This window comes from Embiotoca jacksoni, unplaced genomic scaffold, assembly GCF_022577435.1.
Source record: "Embiotoca jacksoni isolate LCO1_2020_lvr unplaced genomic scaffold, fEmbJac1.0.p SCAF_9, whole genome shotgun sequence".
In the NCBI taxonomy this organism is placed as follows: Eukaryota; Metazoa; Chordata; class Actinopteri; family Embiotocidae; genus Embiotoca; species Embiotoca jacksoni.
In genome coordinates this window covers 6,639,066-6,659,153 of record NW_027185447.1, presented here as the reverse complement: position 1 = coordinate 6,659,153, position 20,088 = coordinate 6,639,066, and the positions used below count along the sequence as shown (strand labels likewise).

The 20,088-nt window shown below is 40.5% G+C and overlaps 3 protein-coding genes across 7 annotated transcripts; 1 reads left to right on the top strand and 2 right to left on the bottom strand.

The window, feature by feature from the left end:
- Positions 1 to 66: 66 nt before the first annotated feature.
- On the bottom strand, positions 67 to 4,996 carry ybx1 (Y box binding protein 1). 2 transcript variants are annotated; one of them, XM_069140213.1, is made up of 8 exons: positions 4,797 to 4,996; positions 2,866 to 2,929; positions 2,577 to 2,610; positions 2,394 to 2,483; positions 1,902 to 2,246; positions 1,486 to 1,571; positions 836 to 1,122; positions 67 to 409 (listed from the first exon to the last, which is right to left on the bottom strand). In XM_069140213.1, exons 1-7 carry the CDS (start codon positions 4,903 to 4,905, stop codon positions 882 to 884), a joined length of 969 nt encoding a protein of 322 aa, XP_068996314.1. In that variant the 5' UTR covers positions 4,906 to 4,996; the 3' UTR covers positions 67 to 409; positions 836 to 881. The 2 variants fall into 2 exon arrangements, with proteins under 2 accessions (XP_068996314.1, XP_068996315.1); XM_069140214.1 differs by having other exon boundaries at positions 1,965 to 2,246.
- A 2,547-nt stretch (positions 4,997 to 7,543) lies between these two features.
- Positions 7,544 to 19,549, bottom strand: ppih (peptidylprolyl isomerase H (cyclophilin H)). The gene is made up of 9 exons (XM_069141279.1): positions 19,383 to 19,549; positions 12,468 to 12,532; positions 12,322 to 12,345; positions 10,973 to 11,017; positions 9,856 to 9,898; positions 8,860 to 8,952; positions 8,531 to 8,618; positions 8,398 to 8,438; positions 7,544 to 7,971 (listed from the first exon to the last, which is right to left on the bottom strand). The coding sequence occupies exons 1-9, from the start codon at positions 19,446 to 19,448 to the stop codon at positions 7,903 to 7,905; spliced, it is 534 nt and encodes a 177-aa protein (XP_068997380.1). The 5' UTR covers positions 19,449 to 19,549; the 3' UTR covers positions 7,544 to 7,902.
- On the top strand, positions 13,245 to 17,104 carry LOC138193305 (probable G-protein coupled receptor 160). 4 transcript variants are annotated; one of them, XM_069141275.1, is made up of 4 exons: positions 13,245 to 13,364; positions 13,504 to 13,533; positions 14,060 to 14,229; positions 15,452 to 17,104. In XM_069141275.1, exons 3-4 carry the CDS (start codon positions 14,206 to 14,208, stop codon positions 16,604 to 16,606), a joined length of 1,179 nt encoding a protein of 392 aa, XP_068997376.1. In that variant the 5' UTR covers positions 13,245 to 13,364; positions 13,504 to 13,533; positions 14,060 to 14,205; the 3' UTR covers positions 16,607 to 17,104. The 4 variants fall into 4 exon arrangements, with proteins under 4 accessions (XP_068997376.1, XP_068997378.1, XP_068997379.1 ...); XM_069141277.1 differs by lacking the exon at positions 14,060 to 14,229; XM_069141278.1 differs by lacking the exons at positions 13,504 to 13,533; positions 14,060 to 14,229.
- Positions 19,550 to 20,088: the final 539 nt, after the last annotated feature.

The window sequence follows — 20,088 nt, the reverse complement described above, 5'->3', positions numbered from 1 at the left end:
TTTCTGCCGTTGTTCATAACCTGTATGCTTGAAAGAAAGAAAGAACGAACACCACTACAGACAATCTTCCTGGTTTCTGGACTTTTATTTGAGCTTGCATTTTGTTAAAATGTTTGAATACATAAAAAGTTATTTAAAAATGTCAAACTGACCAGATATCAAATTTCATTTTATCTTTAAAAACCATTTGGTGTAAAAACTTAGGACAATTTAGAAAACATTTGCTGTTTCCCCAAAACTTTTTGTAGCTGTCACATAAAAATAATGGAAAAAAAAAACAGGTCTGCATAGATTCTGCAGGCAATCCGTGATAATCTGGTCAAACGCATGGTGCAAGCTTGTGACGATCGTCAAGTCAAATCTTTATTGCTCAGATCTTGTTTGATGTTTCTTCTTGTTGACAAAAAAACTGGAAAAGAAGAAAATTGGCACATTAGTCCACAGTTCACCTGCATGCATTAATTCCAGTCATTTAGCACAAAGCGATGCCTGTCAAAGTGCATCATCACCAGAGAACAGAAAACGTAAAGGTGCTGCTCATACGGAAGCGAGACAATAGAGGGCTCTATGGTGCTACACTGTTTGCTTTATCAAACGCACTGCACGACCACATGCTTTGAATCATGCTTTAAAAAAGTAAACATGACTAACTAGCCATTTACTCAAGACATTCTTGACAGTCTTTACTTAAGACATGAATAAGTTTGCCAATGAGCACTGTCCATATTCTTTACCGTCAGCCCCGAATGTTGAGTCATCTCATTCTACAGACTAACACAGCTAATGAAATGATCAAAGACGACCCAGATCAGTCATCCTTTGTCTCTTGACTCACCCGGACGATGGTAAAAGATGGTAGGTGCCGGTGGGCAGGTTGATTCCTACTCAGCCCCACCCTGCTGGGCCTCGGGAGCGGACGTTTTCTCTGCAGATGGGTCACCTCCTGTCTTGGCCTCCTTGGTTTCCTGGCCGGGTTTGCCACCAGTCTGTGGGCGTCTGCGGCGGTAGTTGAAGTTACGGCGGTAGCGCCGCTGGCGGGGCTGCTGATTTTGACCACCTTCGCCGCCCTGATTCTCCTTGTCCTCCTCGCCGTCCCGCACCGGTCTGGGACGGGGTGGACCCCTACAGTGCACGAGGAAGAAGGAAGAAGCTGTGAGCAAACAATTTGAAATCTAATAAGGAAGTAGAGATACCAAGAATGCATCACCCACTGAGACAAGATGCAGTTGCAAAGTCACATAAAAATTCTGGCTAAAAATGTAAACAAGCCAAATTTGGATGCACAGCTGCAATTTCAGGTTCGGCTGCAATAAAGGGGGAGCTTCTCTGGCCAAACATGTGGCATTTATTGATATTAACCGTTCATTTTAAAAGTTAAATTCCAGTTATTGGACTCGAGGCTGGGATTCAGACAGCCCAGAGCTTTACTCTCCCATTGTTGCAGCCCTACATCAATGAAGCAAACACACAAATCCTGGTCTGAACCTTGGTCGGAAGCCTCTGTAGTAGTTCTGCCTCACTGGTTTGTTGCCCTGGTCTGGACCTCCCTGGCTCTCGTCACCCTCACCTCCCTGAAAGCAAACAGACCAAGCGACAAGTGACACATGGCCTTTTTCAGCAACAACAGAAGTACACTGACCTGAACTACAGAGATTTGATGTTCAGGCGATAATAGTATCATTATCGTGTATGTTCTGCAGAGTTGATATTGGGGATATTTGAAACAGTTTGCAAGATATTGCCAAGACCCCCGATACACCAAGATTTATTGATCACAACCACGTGAGCATTGGAAAGGAGAGGGATACGAGTTGAGTTTAACATCAACATGTCAAGGGTCCCGACTTGCTCGTGGGACAGCTGGGTGACTGCTTCAGGATAGTAGCCCTGTGACAGCGTACCTCAGTCATCTCTCCACGTGGTGCGTTGGTGTAAGGGGGCCGACGGCCGTAGCGTCTACGTACAAAGTATGGCGGGTAGCGCCGTCTGCCAGGGTAAGCGGGTCTGCGTGGCTGCTGCGAGTCTCCTTCAGGGGCGCTCTCTCCGCCCTCTCTGCTGCTTTTGTCACGTCCTCCTCCGCTGCCTGCCTCACCCTCTCCGTCACTCTGGTAGTTCTCTGGGTAGTCTCCTCCACGCGGAGGGCCCCTCCTTCGGGGGTAGCGCCTATAGCGGTTCCTGTCAGCGGCGTACTTACTTCCCTGGACAGCAACGCCTCCTGGGCCGGTGACATTTGCCGCCTCTGCTCCCTGTGCAAAATAGTTTGTTTTTCTTTAAGAATTTTTTTTTTTTACCCAGATAAATAATCTACAGAATGACAAATGGGATGTTTTCTTCAAAAACTGCAATTTAAAATCTGACAATTGGACTAAGTCACCCACCAAAGAGAGGCTTACCTTCTCTCCCTCAACTACATCAAACTCCACAGTTTCTCCATCTCCAACACTGCGAAGGTATTTCCTCGGGTTGTTCTTTTTGATGGCTGTCTGAAATCATGAATGGTTCAGATGTGAGATTTTATTCAGATAATGACTTTAAAAAAAAAAAAGAAGAAGCAGCTACCACTTCCAGCAACTTACCTGGTGTACAAAAACATCCTCTTTTGTATCATTCCTAAACAAAGGAGAAAAAAAAAACGCATTCAGTTAGTTGCTGAGCCACAAAATGCAGCAATGTCTCTACAGACAGATTGCAACTAAGACAGCAAGTTTAAGGATTAATTAAGTCCTGTGTGTAACAACCAGCAGATAAATCATCTGCTCAGCTTCGTAAGCAATTCATAGCCATAATAGGATTGGGAATGTTCTTTCACACACAGACGGTATCCGGGTCTTTAAGGAAGCCAGGGTGGGTGCTGGGTCCACTTACCTGTTGATAAAACCGTATCCATTCCTGACGTTGAACCATTTGACTGTACCCAAGACTTTTGTTGCTGCAATGAAAATTAATAAAAAATTATATTAATAAACAACTTTAAGCTCAAGTTACAAGATTCACATACTGCGAGTGTAAGTTCAATTAACTTACAATCAATATTGTAAGACTCATAAGAACAGACGAAGAAAAACCAGCCATGGCCACATAATGTGGAAGTTATATTTAACTCCCAACTGTCATTCTTATTATAGATCCTGATGCTCAGGAGTGCCTTGTGTCAGCTGCACTTGGTGTGAGGCACGAACGATTATGACCCTGCTGAGACCAAACCGTTTGTCAAGTGGATATAAATATTCCCAATGACCCGCGTTATCAATGCCTTTATGTTATGAACCTGTAGCAAGACATGTCGACAGCGGATGCTGTCCTATTTCAGCACGCTGTGGTCACCGAGAAGATGTCAAACTTCAGCTCGAACAGACCTACTGCCCCACTTCAAGACGCACAGAGCGTTCACACGTGGTAGAGTCTCGCCCGGATACATTAGCAAGCAGCGAGCCCAGCTGGCGTGTTAGCATAGCTAAGTAGCTAAATGGGTCTGAACCATGTGGTTGGATTAGAGCCAGCGAGCGGAAACTAACTTCACACATCAGACGGCATTTATTGTGACCAAATGGTTGGTTTCCCCCCCCCCCCAGTTTAAACACCCAGGCCGTGGTTGTAATGGCTTTCGGTTACCAAACAAACCAAACGGGCGAAAGAAATCAGCGGAGTCGCACGGCGGACATTTTGGGTGGCCCCCTGCAGCCATGTAAATAGCTAAAGCTAGCTCGCTAGGCTAATGTAGCTTCGTTAGCCAACGAGCTGCCGTCGTTAAGTACGGAGGCCTTAATGAGAGCCCACAAACTGCACCGAAATTACACGGAGCTCCACAGTCGTGTCCGCGTGTATTTACAAACGATCCCTCAGGTGGCCGGTTGGCCAAACCACACGAGACAAAGGTCGGTTTGTTTGTTTTTTTTCCGGTTATTTCGGATAAAATAAATATTCCGACACGCAAGCCACGCTCTTCCGTGTGAACAAAGGGACGGCGGTCAGCTAACGTTAGCTTCCCGTCGACAGCGGGTCCGCTCGTGGACGCGAAATAAAACTCCGCGTTGCACAATAACAAATCGGTTAGAAATGTAAAGATAACGTTGACGTTTCAGCGCCTCGACGTCAACGACGATGTCGTGAACGAGTCACTAACGTTGGCGTTATGGATGCCGGTGTTTGGTTAACGGCTAGAAAACAACTTCCAACGGTCGTCCATGTGACGGCCAGCCGGTAACACGGCACTCTGCGGCGGATATCCGACGTGAGGGCACCGGGGAGATTAACCGGCTAAAATGAAACAACTGCTTCACTAGTTACACGGTTGTTGTTGTTGTTTTTTTTCCTGTATTAAAAGTGTTGTATTGAGGATTAACGGTTCATAATTAAAAACTGACACCGAGCAGAAAAGCGGAGGTTCAACATATAAATGGTTCAACTGACAGTTTTTAATTCGTCAGCTTCAACGTTTTTTGTTTTTTTTTTAATATCCGACATCCGAAACAAATTCATGTCGCTTTGGTCAGAAGAAAACTTCTTATCGGCGTTCCGATCAAACACTGTGGAAAGCACAGAAATGATGTGTAAAGTCGGCAGAAATGTAAGAGGTCCTTTTAAAAAGGTAAAATTTTAGTTTTATTTTTGACGTTTGCTCATTTTAAATATTCAACCGTCGGATGCGTTCAGGGCTCTCACACACACACACACACACACGTGAACGTTAACGTGTTATCGGCTCGGTCATGTTAGCAAACCGCCACTTCAGCGCATCGCCTCCACCGAAACCACGTTAGCGAACTAGCTAGCTTAACTAGCTCCAGCAGTCTTACCGATGACCTTCTTATCCCCCGCGGAAGCTGCGGCTACCGGGCTGGATGGGCTTTCCGCATCGGCAGCAGGCTGCGGCGGTTGCTGTTGTGTCTCGGCCTCGCTGCTCATAGTTACTTCTGGTTGGTAATGGCTTCTGCCGGCGGCGGCTCTCTGCTGTGTTTCCCGGTGCTAGATGGTAACCTGGGCCGGCGGTGGTGGGGGCTACTGCCTTCGGGCTCTCTGCTTTCCTCTTTCCGCTCCCGTTGCCGATCGAACTGGGCAGAATGAGAAACTGTGCCGGGGAATATTCCTGGTCGGCGCTCCTCCCATCGAGTCCTCTCATTGGCTAAAATCTGTAACAGGAAGCAAGACACGTTGCAATTGGCTGAGACAGCTGTCAACTCTGTTTCTGAGACGCATTTGCGAATATGATTGGCTGAAGAGACTGTACCTGTCCAATCTCACCGCCCCCTGGTGATGTCAAAGACAGACAACTCAGACAGATTTTGGAACCGTGTCTACTTGGTAGTCTTTTGACATAATGTACAAATTATTTAAAAAAAATTATAGCTATAATTATTCCTATATCATTATTACATACAATGCGTTGCTGTGTTTTTTTTTTTTTCTTCTAATCAAAACACACCCAGACATATTAATTGTGTTTTTATGTCTGAAAAATCAGGTCCTCAGTTGACTGTTCTGTTGAACAGCTGTCACTTAAATTCAGAGTGACAGTGTCCCATTGAGACAGAAAACGATACTTAAATTTGTAACCTATTTTCTGTTATGTCTCTCAAGCCCTGGAATATAATTTTTAATTGCGTGTACTGGCTGCTGGTTTGAGGTTGAATGAAAATCACTATTATGCACACTATTATCTGTAGCCCTATGTGCACCTACTGCCGTGCAATGGGAAAATATTGAGGGATAACTGACTTAAATAAAGGGACGGATCAGAAAAGCCTCAATATTTTATTTACAGAGCATTATGTAAATATTATATTTGTCAGTTTTTCTGCATTATCCCAGTTGTAGTTGTGGTTTCTCTCATGTTGGCACACTGGAGAAGACTGAAGAAGAGAGTCCATTTTGGTGTAGATGGCAAAACATAGTCTCACAGACTATATGGTAACCATCAATATTAACAACTACAGTAACTATATACTCTAGAGAATAGCTCAATCCACAACTATGTATCACCCGAGATTGCTGGATGTGACCGAACTATTATTATTAAAACGTGATATTTACAAAGTCATCAGTTGACTGTCTTAGATAGACAGTCAACTCATGTCCTTCACTGTAAAGTGTTTCCCTCATTTGCTCTGTCACTATGAGGTTGAGATGAATTCTTACCTACTGTGTTATCAGTCAACCATTGTCTTAGATAGACAGTCAACTCCTTATCTCAGGATATGACACCCATGACAAACAATTCCTTTAAAATGTAAACACCAACCCATTATATTTGACTGTGTACTGAAATCATTTGATTATTAGGGAGGATGTTTTTGTAAATTGTTACCCTTCTTAAATTTTAAGGGTACACAGAAGCACAAATGATGACAGTCAATTCAGATATAATAAGTTGCTTCTCCACTAAAATTACCCTGCACAATTTGCTGATTAAATGCAGGCAGCATCACCCCATGTGAATTCAGATACTACTTCCACTAGCACAGGGCAGACAGACCCAGACTGAGTGAGAGACGACCCCACTGCAGCCCCCCCCCCCCCCCTATCCATTGTCATGTTAATGCTCCACTGGCACTGTTTATGAGGACTAGCCGATGAGTGAGGAGCTTGCTGTTAATGGCTGAGCTCCGCTCTCCCACACACAAAGATGGGCTTTAGCATTGACCCTAGAAAGCCTCCCCACAGAGAGACCCCCCCCTTCAAATAAAGAAAAAAAAAGAAAACCTTCTTCCTGCCTCCATAAGAACAGAGTCTCCATATGAAAGGATTCTTTTATGCCACAGGAAAGATGTCCAAGACAGAAGAGAGAGCGTGGATGGGGGAGGGGAAGAGGAGGTTTGGAGGCTTGGATTTGTATAGATGGCTGGGACAGAAGAGGTAGCCATAAGTTCAGCAGAGAACTGCTTGGCACTGATGTGTGAGCCTTGGAGGACTCTCATGTCCTTCACTGTAAAGTGTTTCCCTCATTTGCTCCCGCTATGAGGTTGAGATGAACTCTTACCTACTATGTTATCAGAGTCAACCATTCATCTCCGTATGTTTCCTTGATGAATTAAATCTCATTCCAAGCTAAAGGCTCTAAGCTAAAAACAAATCCTGTTTAAGACAGTTACGGTTAATTCCTTTGTTGAGATCAGTAACAATGAAGAGAAAGTTTGCGACTAAAAGCTACAAAAAAACAATGCATATTATTTTGGGTACACAATGTTCTTTAAGTCAATTCAGAGCAACTTAGATCTATGGATATGTAAGGATTTTCTTAAACACATTATATGAATAGGAAGGTGGATAAAAAGGGGATTAATAAATGAGAGGGGCACACTGATGATAACATATCAATTTACATTATATTGATTAAATTTAAGAGACTACATTGTCCACTGCAGTCCACTGTCAAAACTGTAAGGTGAAATGTTTTGTGCCAATTTAGAAATAGCAATTAAAACTCCTTTTGACTGCTGTGAGCTCAAGTTTTAACTCTAAAGTATAATACCATTTACAAACCTGGACAGGTGTTTTCAGTTAAAAAGAAAGAAAAAAAAAAAAAAAATCAATCAGCATAAATGTATAAAAATGTATAACAATTTATTTGTCAGAAATGTTACAGTGTAGGAGTTACCAATTTTTTCTTCAGGCATAAAAAAAGGTTTTATTGGGACTAGGGGTTTCACAAAAAAACTAATATTAAATACACCCCGTCAGGGCAAAAACCTGACTATGATGTGAATATTTTGGGTTAAATGCAGCAGGTAACCTAAAAATGAAAATGTTCAGCTTTGTTTTGCATCATGGAAAAAGGCAATAATACAGAAAAAAAAAAAAAAAAAAAAAAAATTTATGGGAGGGCTATAAAGTAACAATTAAACACTGCTGATTAATGTATACAGAGGTTGTGTAATTTTCTCATGGTGTTTGAAGAAAGCTGGATCACATCTCTCCACACTGTGCGATGAGGATGGGGAGTTTTGGCTTGTTGTTGGGTCCCGTGGGGACATTCTGTTGGAACGAAGGATCACAGACTTAGAATAAAAACTCAAATAAATTACACATTACAACAATGACCCTTGGAGATTCATGGACAAAATCAACACTCAAATTTCTTGCTACATAAACAAGAAGCTATACAAGATTGTAGGTAGGTGTCAGTCACAGGTTTGAATACCTGTTTTGAAATACTGTGTATGTATCTGAAGTTTTAAAAATCACTGGAGATAAACAAATTTTATTTTATAATGTTTAACAACCAATTAATTCATATCCACAAATATATACGCTTAAAATCCCTATTTTGCTTATTATCTGGTGAATTTACAGATTAGTCTGAAATGTCTTTATTGATCCATTCCTACCAAAAGAACTACAAAATATAAATCAGGTCAATTAAACCAATATCGTATGGTTAATGAATAGTTTAGTTTTTACCTCGATTTTTCTCATGATCAGCAAGCCATCGACCACTTTTCCTGTAACAGGTTTGAACAAGTTAATTTAATTGTGACACATGATACATCACAAAAGAACATTAATGCACAATTAATGCTGCTGATTCCCTTACCAAAAACAACATGCTTCCCATCTAACCAGTCACATTTAGTGCAGGTAATGAAAAACTGGCAACCGTTTGTCCCTGGACCACTATTTGCCTGCATGACACACATTATTGAGAAAGACATATTAGTTAGGGTTAACTCACTTGAAATGTATCAATTAAACACTACGGTCTACAGAGAATCAATTCCTATGGAATGAGTAATTAAAACTGTACTTGATATATTGTATAATAGGGTATATACAAAATGTTGGAGTTGGGTAAAGACAAAGTAAATAGACCCTTTCTTGATACAGCAGCATCCCAAACATCCGTAATTTGATCTAGAAACATACCATGGAAAGCAGACCGGGCGCAGAATGCTTCATTCTGAAGTTTTCATCTGCAAATGGGCCTCTGTAGATGCTGCAGATACCAGTTCCATCACCCTTCACAGAAGACAAACAGTATACAGCTAGATAGGGCTCACAATGTTTAAATGTGCTGTAATTCTTTTTTTTTCTCTCTTTTTTAAAAAATAATTACTTTTATCGATCTTATTTTATGTACGTATTTGTAATCTTTTTCTTATTGTGTGCATCTTTTTTGTGTTTCTATGCCTCTGTGACGACTAAATTTCCCCACTGTGGGATTAATAAAGTCTAAGTCTAAATTTAATTCACACACAACCACCAGAGGGGGAAAAACCAAAGTAGTTTCCTCATGCCCAACATAAAATTCAACTATTTGTCTGCTGCCAGGGCACTTTTTATTTAATTCTAATAAAAGACAAGAAATGGTTAGCATTGTTTTTGAAATGTGTGCAAAAAACTGCTTTGAATGAGGGCTGAGTTTCTATAGAGACATACTGCACATTCCATCCACCTACATGCTTCAGGTGGGTGGAGAAAGGGACAACGAGTTCACCAACTTTTTAAAAAGGTAACCTTCATATTATTAATGGAAAGAACTTCCTTTCACACTGGCCTCTATCCAGCAGTGACACACTGACAGACATCCTACCCGAGATTAATTTTTGTTTCCATAACTCTCCACTTAAATTTGCTTTTGTAAATTTTACCCATTCACATAAGGTTTATTCACTGCATACAGAAATGTGCTTCCTCTGCAAAGAAATAGGCTGTAAAAAAAAAAGATTATAAAGAACTTACTGTGTATTTATTTGTCATAAAAATATGGACAACCATTGGTATGGTGCAAGATATGCGAGACTCCATAAAGTTTGAATCGTTTACTCCAAGCCATACATGTAAACAATGACAATTGCAAACCATTAACTAGGATTTTTCTTTACTATCACACACTGCAGAAGAGAGTTTGCATTTACTTACATTTACAAAGTCTCCTCCTTGTATCATGAAGTCTTTTATCACTCTGCCAATGAACAATAAAAAAATGTGACAGTAGAGTCAGTATTTCTGCAGTAAAAGTTCACCTGTGTTAGTAATTGTTGCATGAAAAGAAAATGTAGTCAGGCAATGTGACTAGTATGGTAAGATATGATGATACAGTGCCTATAAAATATCAGTTTTATTTGACCTTGTTCTGTTGATCTTGATTCTGATTACATGTTGTAACGCGCTAATATAAAGTATAACATAGTTCCTAAAAAAATAAAGGCCCCCCCATCTGTAAAATTACAATCCCCAAGAGGGGGAGCATCTCCCACCAGGGTGTACACAGGTGTCCCACATATTACTAATGATGAGAACAGGAGTGGTTGCTTTTCCCGCCTGTCATGTTTTGATGAAGGTCTAACAGATGGAAAGCTTAAAAAAATAAAGTGATATACCGCATGGATCTAAATGTGTGGACATTTATTCCACCTAGTTTGTGGCCATTGATGATTTTGGCATCTTATCTAAGCTTCAGCCAGGTGGAGCAGTGGTCTTCCAGTATTATAAGGTGATAACATGAAATCTTCTCAGAGCTTTGAATACTTTTATAGACACTGTAGTGTTGCCAATGTGTTCTAAAAGTTGCATTTTGTTAAACACACAACAAGTATCAAAGCATCTTTGAGGGTGTACTGTTATTATAAACACAGACACTTTGAACAGCGGTGGGCTGTGATAGTATAGTTTTTCTATAACTCCAGTTCCCTCTCTGATTTGATATCACCGGTGATAATAACTATCATAAAAGAACAAAAGTGATACAAGTTTGCAAATCTTTGCTGAATGTTTGATGATAAAACTTTAAAGAACTCATTCAGATGCTTTGATTTCATTCACGTGTCGAGGATCCTACTTGTTCATCAGTCCGTGGTGACAGTAAATAATGTTAAGGCCGGGTTACTGGGAGGTTGTTAATAAACACAATCAGGTTCAACAACTGTAAAAAGCCACAAAAGGGTGTGGGTTTCTAATTGAATGAAAATAATTAATCTCTTTAATAATCTCTTCAACATCAGAAGACAGTGTGACCTGCAGCTGCCAAGTTACATACCTGTGGAATGTGCAACCTTTGAAACCAATAGGAACGCCGTCCTTCCTGCCAGACAGAAGTTAGAGACAAAACACAATTTAGTTAGCAGGAACAACCAGAATACTGTTTTCATACAAACTCTCCCTTCACTCCACTTATTTCTAGGAAGGTTTGTCTGTTTGTGATTTGAGTTTTTACAGCAAAATGGGCCAATGTGAAAAATGTAAGTAGGACTGAATTCACACCACACAACAGGCCAAGAAACATCGCTGGCTGTTGGCTGTTCAACCGTCATTTAATGAATCCTTTTCTTTTGTAGCTGGCTGAGGTGTTTGTAGAACTACTTTTATATCTGGCAATTATTGGCGTATTGGGTTGACCATCATCTTTACACATGAGAGCGTCACAGTGGAACAGTGTTGGTTGCATGAAGAACACCCGGCGGCCCTGTTAAATGGATGTTCCCTCCATATTTCACCACCATGCAGAGCACTTATCAGCCCCAGTGACTCAGAACAGCTGCCAGTCCCAGTGCAGATCCACTATTGTGTTTAACAGATAGAAGACCACATTCACCCCTGTTCCACCAAGGCAGTTTAAGGGCTGGTTCAAAGCCAAATCTCAGGGCAGCCGCTCGGCCAGAACTAGTTTCTGAGATGCATCAATGACTGATGTTGGTGGAAAGGGGGTAATATAAGGTTAAAAACTTTCCCAGGTGTCTTTCAAATAAACCCACTCAGATGTACAAATAAAAGAGAAAGACAGGCCAAGTTTTGGCCTCTGTGCTTCTTACAGCACGTTATGGCTGAGATAGCCATGAGCCATGAGGTACAGTTTTTGCTGACACTTGGCAGATTTTAAGTGTCATATAAAGTCTTGTTGAGCTATAGATGAAAAATCAGCTTGAAAGAAAAATTAGGCTACAGGCACAGACAGAGGACTGCACTTATGACACAGATATCCTTTTGTTCAGCTGTGAAAAACCAACCCATAAATACAGTCGTTTCATTTCATTTATATTTCATCATTTTAGAAATGAGGTCCAGCTACAAGTATTGATCTTTCCTTTCATCTTGCTGCCCTTCTGCCACAGCAATGCTCCCCCCCACCCCGCTTCTTTGTCCAGCATTACTGTATGCACAGAAATAAATAGCCTTAAGGGGCCTGATCAAGCAGGTATGTGTTCAACAGAAACCTTTTGTGCTCATCAGATTTCTCATTTTTGCTTTAACTGGGTTAAGGTAGGCAAGTTCTATGCTTAAAAAAACAGGAATAATATATAGTGTCTACGAAGACATATGTATGACTGCGTGGCTGGTTTAAAGCAATGTTTCTAGATCATCAAAGAATACAGCCGTTCACCGCCTTACCTGAACTCTCCAGTGCAGAACTGCCTGTAAGAGATGATGAAACTGTAAGTAACTGTAGACATCATCAAAAGAAAAGAAATCACAATGTATGGAAATAAAAATAAAAACCAAAACAGAGCAGCCTGTGAGGCAGACTTGTTTCTTACCGGAAATTCTCAGCTGTCTTTGGAACCACGTCAGCAAACAGCTCGACCTTCATCCGCCCGACATCCTGACAGACAGTTGAGAAAACATGAAGTAAAAGGAAACAATATAGCTAATCACAACAGTAAGATTTACATTTAAAAAAAAGAAAGGACACACAATAGTTTCACTTTTAGCCAAAACACCCGAATGAATAGAAATGGGTCATTGTAGCAGCCCTAAGCCTCCCTACATGTCAGCTGGACAAACTAGTTACACTCAGACATTGCATCTATGGTATCTATTACTTCTACAGAATGACGAGAACAGGACTCCTTCTCATCTTTCTTCCTTGTGCTGCTGACATCTAATACAAGGACACATTAGCTGAAAATGTGACTGTTTAATGTAAATAACACAAGCTATCCCAGTTCTGATTTCATTTACTAGCAGCATAAATAATGGAAAGATGTAAATGAGAAGGCACTACAATCTTGAGCACCTTATTGGACATAAAATGAGCTTTGTGTGTGTGCGTGTGTGTGCGTGTGTGTGCGTGCGTGTGTGCGTGTGTGTGCGTGCGTGTGTGGCAGCGTGGGTGTCTCTCGGCCCCGGCCTCCGACAACACAGACGGGAGCGCAAGTGTCTGGCTGTTACAACAATGTGCGTGTGTCTGCAAGTGTGGGCACATACAAATTGCTGGTACATAAAGAGTGGTTTGTGCTCATGACATCACTGCACAACTCTTCCTTCCTAACAGTCAAACCAGCAGCCACTGTAGCTCTTGTCTTTCTATCTTAAGATGATACAACATGTTTGTGGTTTCCAGGGAAAGAGATGAAATATAGAACTGTGTTGACACAGCGAAAATATCGAGTTGTCTGGTCTGACAGCCGCTGAAGTCAAGCGCCTAACAACAGGTAAGACAGCCTCTATCATGTCATAAAAATAGTTTGTGAAACTTAAGATTTTGGTTTCTGCGTACTGTGAACTACTTTTGAGGTGATGCTGGTACGATGGTGTTAAAATAGAAAGATTTTTGTCTCTTCCCTGAAATAGAAAGAAAACTTGCAAAGTTGCTGAGAAGAGGTATGAAGTGCGCCGATTAAAATGTAAGGTCAAAGGTTTCACTTATAAATCATGCTGAAGAGTTCAAACTCCAACAACAGCCTAATCCACCACACCTACTTTAACTCCTGCTGCTTCATGAAGCTAAGAGAGCACATGTGAATATTCATACTGAGAGCAAACAGTTGCACCTGGCAACCAAATCAAGTCAAGACTCTGAGGCTACAGCATTAACATGATTTATCACCATAAGGGCAGATTTTGTGATAGTCTGGTAAGCTAGTGTTTTTGGAAACAACCTATTAAGGCCTCCAGGATTCAACTGTACCTGCTAAGATTCCAGTGAATCGTATATTAATGTAATGCGGGCGAACCCAACCACTTAAAAGCTGCAGTTTCAACGAACAAGTATTGTTAGTAGACACTGTGTTCTTCACCTGGGTTACAGGACATCCAAATCAACATAACAAGTGGCTGTCACCTCTGGGGCTTATGGGAGGCAAAAAAAACAACATATTTCCTTGTTTTCCGTGTGCTGTCACAATAGCAAGGTGGAGCCACAAAGAGCAGCTCAAAAAGGGACCGGCTACACCTGTCTGCAGTCATAAACTCGCCTAATGAAAACATGCAGCTCCTGCAACTGGCATTACTGGAGAAGAGTTAAGCATCTGGGTCTCTACTGAAACTCAATGGATGATGACGACCACAGGCAGAGAGGTACAGTCTTAGGGCTGCTCTGTTTTGACCTTTGTTGAGTTATCGCTGCATGCTTCAAGTGGCAGAGCTGGTTTTATCGGTTTTCAGTATTACAAACCATACAGAAAGCATATACTGTAATTCAGGATAGTGTGTGTGCTACTGAATACCAGCGCTGTACAATGTTGACATGTAAGTAAAGTGATAGCATGTGCAGAATGTCAGAATGAATTATAGTATAAGAAAATTGTTAAGTTTAAACATATTTTAGAATTAAAGGGTGTGATAGGAGTTTATAATGTATGAATCTCCGTTAGAGGAAAAAAATGCCAGTGAAAAGGTTAAATATATAAATGTTGATGTCCTGTGCTGACCTGAGTAACCAGGAACTCAGCAGTGTTTTAGACATACATAATATTCAAAGTTTGCTTAGGGTGATTGAGATCAGTGTTTAATTAGTATCCGCTTATTCCTGTTAAGCAGAAAGGACTAAACAAATACAGAGAGACAATTCTACCAACTGCTCTAGTCAACATCCTGTTAAACTGAACTAGTGACTTTAACAGGAATGAAGTGTTCCACAACACAGACAAACTTAAGCATAAGTTACAATTAACATCTATGTCTGTCCAGACTCAGATAATAGATGTAGTGAAGACTTTGAAGGAATTCAGTCAATAAATATGATTCTGACAGAACCCAAAGTTGGAGCCATGACAGCAGATAAAGCTTCAAATATGGATGCTGATGCAAATTCTAAAACATGGATGCATCACAACATCTTTAACCTGACAGCACAGAAGATCTATACAACCAGCACAGTTTCAAGAAGGACACCCAAATTAGTGTTACTAATTCAGTATCTGACCAAATATGAAATATGGTTGCAATCTTCCCTTTTTGTTCCCGAGCTATGGTGCTGAAAAATGGACAGAGAAGTGTTTCTGCAGAACATTATAGTGTCAGAGTGAAGCCAAAAAGCCAAACCACTATTTTAACAGAAACAGATCTGATATGTAGTCTAGTTATCATCTACTTACTAGATGACAGCTAACAAGATGCATCAGAAACTGTGTGGCTTCCAATCTTGGCAAAAAAAAGAGAAACCCTGCTACACATTTAGCTCTCACTACTTCAGAGATAAATGCTTTTTTTTTTTTTTTTTACTGGTTTTTAATAAATCATAGCAGTCTACTGTTTGTATAGCCAACATTACTAATCCCTTTTATCGTGTCTTTCACAGCGTTTCCTGGAGCATCTTGATATTGGACCGAGCACTGTTGCATTACCATCAATGCTGCCACAGTCGCTATCGTCTTCTGAAACTAGCCACGGCTTCAAAATGCTGGCCATCATAGAGCAATGGGAGGAGGTGTCTGGCTACCACACAGACAACACTCACAAGTATCTTCTACTTCTACTTTTCAAGTTGGGACTGGACACCGTGGTCTTTTACTTATGCTATCGGAAGTGGTATACCTCCTTCTTAAGCATGTGCAGCCTATCCATCATACTGGGAGACTTGGTGATGACGTGTTCAATGGCTGCCGTGTGGTTTCTTGGGTCTGAAAGTTTTTTTGTGTCCCCCTGCTTCCTCTTGGCAAATGCCTCAGCAACATATGGAGCACTGCCACTGCCTATGATGTGTCTGGGTTTATTGGACTATTGTTTAGAGGACACCTCTATCAGCACTCGCAGAGCCTTCTGCAAACCCCTCAGGAATATGGGCCTAATAGTTCTGGTGTGGATCCTAGCTATTAATTACGCCTTTGGCTCCGTCGAAGCTGAGCTGATAGAACTGGATTATGTGACAGGGATAAAGTCAATGGTATGTAAAGTAGAGGAGTCAGAACTGATTAACTACTTCATTCTGGGGCTTTTCACTGCCGTACTTTTGACAACACTGCCATTTTGGCCAACAATTCCCCAGTGGGTGAAAGAGGCTGACAGGTTAGCTGAAGCAAGGAAAGAAAAAGAATCCAAAGGGAGCGACTTGCTGTTCACTTCAACCACTTGTACAGAGACCAAATGCAGTGAAGAGATGTTCATGGAGGAGACCAACCAGCCACGACCGCCACTCTGGTTCAGCCTAACACTGGGCTTTGGTATGTTCTGGATACCTTATCTCATCATGTCTGTGACCTGCCTGGTCTTTGGTTTTGGAGTACCTGCTTACATCTCTGTCAACCTCCTGTGGTTGGAGTGCACCAACAGTTTACTGGTAGGTATGGTTTTCTGGGTAAAGAGCCAGAGACAAGGCCCATACAGCCATACACCAGAAAACATATGTTTATGGCATGTTCACTGGCATCTGAGCAAAGGGAGGCGACAGCAGCAACTCCCTGTAGCCGTGTTTAACCCATCACAAGGAAAGAGAAACATGTTCTTCTACATATGAGGGAGTACCAAAACCTAAGTTCACAAGAAACCTGTTAGATAAAAATTTTTGAGAATCAGCCAGCATTGGTGACTCATTAAAAAGTTAAATTGACTTATGGCTGACAGAGAAACGCTGCTCACACCTCTTCAGCAGCAACTGCAGGTACCCTGGAGCAGTGACTGGACTACAAGGTGTAACTCTTTGAAGAAATATTGGTCAATAAAGAAAATCCTTTGTGGAGGTTTGTCATATACGCCAAGACAATTTTAGATGTCATTGAAATACTGTGGTGACTGATTTACATTTATTATCTGCTGACTTGCTGCTTTAAACGGGTAAGGCCAAATCAAACTTGTAATAAAAAAAATCCTGAAGTACAGTCTTCAATGTTTCTTTCAATAAACCTGCTCTTTATTGCACTCTTTTTTTTAAGAAGACAACATTTTGTCTTTTCAATTGTGTGTCTCATAAAAAGCTTATTCTTCACCTTGATGAAAATTATGTAATATGATTAAAAGCTTCAAAACAGCTACTTTGGACCTCGATGAGACTTTCTTCTGAAATGTTGTTTGCAAGATCAGCAGTTTCCCTATGTTTGAAGAAGACCTAGGTGCACATACTTGGCGGGAGGTTACCTCAAGAAGACTCTAAGTTTTTCAATGAAAAATGTGCAGTTTCATGTCATCTTGACCGTATAGATTACAACAGACTAGTGTAAAAATTGACAACAATTTGATTTTTTTTTTTGGGCAGATTACAATTTAAACTTGATTAAACTTGTTGAAGAAGTCCACTGGGAAACAACTACATCCATTATATCTGGGGAAAAATCGTTTAGTTTTGATGTTCTCCTCAATAATTTTACATTCCTTTGGCCTGGGTGTTGCCCAAAACAGCTGAAGTGCTGCACCTAAGCCTTATAATGGCAGAGAAAATCCTAAATAAAAATTTAAAAAAATAAAAGTTGAACAACGGCTTTAAATCCAACATTGACAAATGTTGAAAAAATGCTCAGAAATTTGAACATTTATCCCATGACAACTTGGAAAACTCCATTTGCTGATGAACAACCAGTGATAAGACTGAAAACACCAGAGCAGCTACGTCAACCTTGCTGTGGTATTTTTTAATTGATAATAATTGGATTTAGTTGTTATCTTCTGTCAGCCTGTAACAAGAAACCAAAAATATGTCTGCCAAGGTTTTGGTTATTTCACATGACAGAGATCTATTATCACTGTGCTCATCTGGTTGAAAACGGCACATACTTCTGCACACTAATCAGAATTTAAAGAGAAATCAAACCACATCCACGCAAATCATCTGTACTTTCTACTGTCCTTTTCTTCATAAATATTTCCCGAGGAGGATTTGTCAGAACTTAAACTGTTGAATAATTTGTCTAAGTCATGAATATTTTATGGTAGACAGAGCTACTGACCACCTAACAGATATACAAGAAACCACAAAATCCAACAATGTTTACACTGTCTGTTTAATCACTAACACTTAGTGTATGCTGTAAACATGCACCAAGATTAAAATTAATGTTGTTAATTTTTGACAGCTCTGGATGTCGTATGCTAGCTAACTGGTTGATGCTGAACTTTTAGGATTACACAATATTACTACCATTTGTGCTGAGCCGCAAAGGAAAAAGCAAATAATGCATTTCCACTGCAGACATGTGGATACATTACAGCTAAAAGTCTCTCTTCCTCCACTCCTTTATACTATATGCACTAAACTCTCCATCACCACACAAGAGAATAAGTCTAGTTTTTTTTTGTACTTTTTGTACAGTGTGTCCTGGAAACCATGATGTCCTAGTACACTTTGTGACTCTGATTATAAAGATGTGTCATTTTGAGCAAAGAACGTACCCGTTGTTTATGTCTCCAGTAAATTTAAAAATAGTTCAAGAACAGTCACACCACCAGCACTACTTTTTAACCTCATCTTTCTGGGACATAATTAATCTGCAAAAGATATTTTACGCAACACTAAATATGCATGAAATGTCAAAATGCTTACATTTTGATTGGAAAATTTAGGAAAAAGTTTAATGTGTTTTTGTTGGTAAACAGGGGAAGAACATCTCTCGAGTATTAAATTAACATAATAGGATAACATGAGTCCAATCCACCTCCATGTATTTTTTATTCTATCAAAGGTAAGTTCCCTCATAGAATGAATTCTGCTGTCTTATTTTTGTGTGGAGCACAGAGCTGAGTCAGGGTGAAGAAAACACTTGCACCGGAGTTACTTACTCATCCTACAAAAGGCAAACTTGGAAAACCTTAACCAGATCAAAAAAGCATGCACGGTGTAAAAAACTGAATTCTTCTGAACCGAGTGAAGGTCAGTTCAGCTTTCTGTTTGGTGGAATAAAAGTTATTTCTTAAAGTAAAGAGATTCCAGTGAAATGTTGGGTTCAGGTGTGAAAGCTGATGGACAAACCTAATTAAATTTTACAACAAAAGTTTAAAAACAGTTTGGGTGGAATTATTAAGGTATTTGATTCAAAGTCAAAGTGCTTTCATGCATAATGTGCTTTCTCTATTTCAGCATCAACAGCTCACTACAATACGAACCGCTACAAGAGATACGTGAGTATTTGTCTTTGTTGTATATCAGTTATTTTGCATTAATGTGGGGTAGTTAAAATACCAGCAGCGTAGCTCTGTGGATTGCAGCCTTAAAACAAAACGTGACATTACGTTGAGATAAAATGCGGTAACGTCAACCTAACGTTAGCCAGGAACTAAAGTCAGCTCTTCTCTTTCTCACTCACCTGCCCTCCGATGGTAATGTCGAAGAAAACAATCGGGTTGTTGGGGTTCGTTGCTTGGACAGACATTTTGACACTTTGCCCGCTTTTGACGACTAAAAAACACACTTTACCATTTACATGTGAATCATTCAAAAATCCACCATATGTGCTTTTGGGATCTACGGTGGCTGAAGAGGGACATGTTACGGCTCGCAGTAAGGGACAAAAGACGATGATTGCCAGAAAAGCGCGATCGTAAAGCTTTCCACAAGGGCGCCCACTGGTGGTAGAGTAACATACCCACAAATATTTACCGTTCTGACCAAAGACTACATAAACATGTTTTAACTACGTGCGTTTGTGTGCACAGAAGATGTTGTGCTGAGCTTGTTAAGCCAGTAATTCCTATTTTGAAGTTGAAGTTTTAACTAGCAGTAGATCCTCCTCAGCCCCAAACACAAAAACAAAGTCATGATAAGCAGTAGTAAGTACATTTACTCGAGTACAATCTTGAGGTATTTGTTCTTTACTGGAGTACTTCCGATTGATGCTACTTTAAACTTCAACTTAACTACACTTAAGAGGGAAATACTGTACTTTCTCCTTCCTTTAGTTCATTTTCATATGAATATTGGACAAAATGGATAATATAACAAGCTTTTGAAATACAAAACATAATTAGAGGTTAAACCAGTGGTTTCCAACCTTTTTGGCTCCTGGCGCCATA

Coding starts and splice junctions, on each gene's coding strand:
- ybx1 (XM_069140213.1), bottom strand. CDS start 4,905: ATGAGCAGCGAGGCCGAGACACAACAGCAACCGCCGCAGCCTGCTGCC. Junction 2,930..4,796: donor GGGGGATAAGAAGGTCATCG/GTAAGACTGCTG, acceptor TTTTCATTGCAG/CAACAAAAGTCTTGGGTACA. Junction 2,611..2,865: donor GGATACGGTTTTATCAACAG/GTAAGTGGACCC, acceptor TCCTTTGTTTAG/GAATGATACAAAAGAGGATG.
- LOC138193305 (XM_069141275.1), top strand. CDS start 14,206: ATGATGACGACCACAGGCAGAGAG. Junction 14,230..15,451: donor TGACGACCACAGGCAGAGAG/GTACAGTCTTAG, acceptor TGTCTTTCACAG/CGTTTCCTGGAGCATCTTGA.
- ppih (XM_069141279.1), bottom strand. CDS start 19,448: ATGTCTGTCCAAGCAACGAACCCCAACAACCCGATTGTTTTCTTCGAC. Junction 12,533..19,382: donor ACATTACCATCGGAGGGCAG/GTGAGTGAGAAA, acceptor ACTGTCTGTCAG/GATGTCGGGCGGATGAAGGT. Junction 11,018..12,321: donor TTCTGCACTGGAGAGTTCAG/GTAAGGCGGTGA, acceptor TCTGTCTGGCAG/GAAGGACGGCGTTCCTATTG.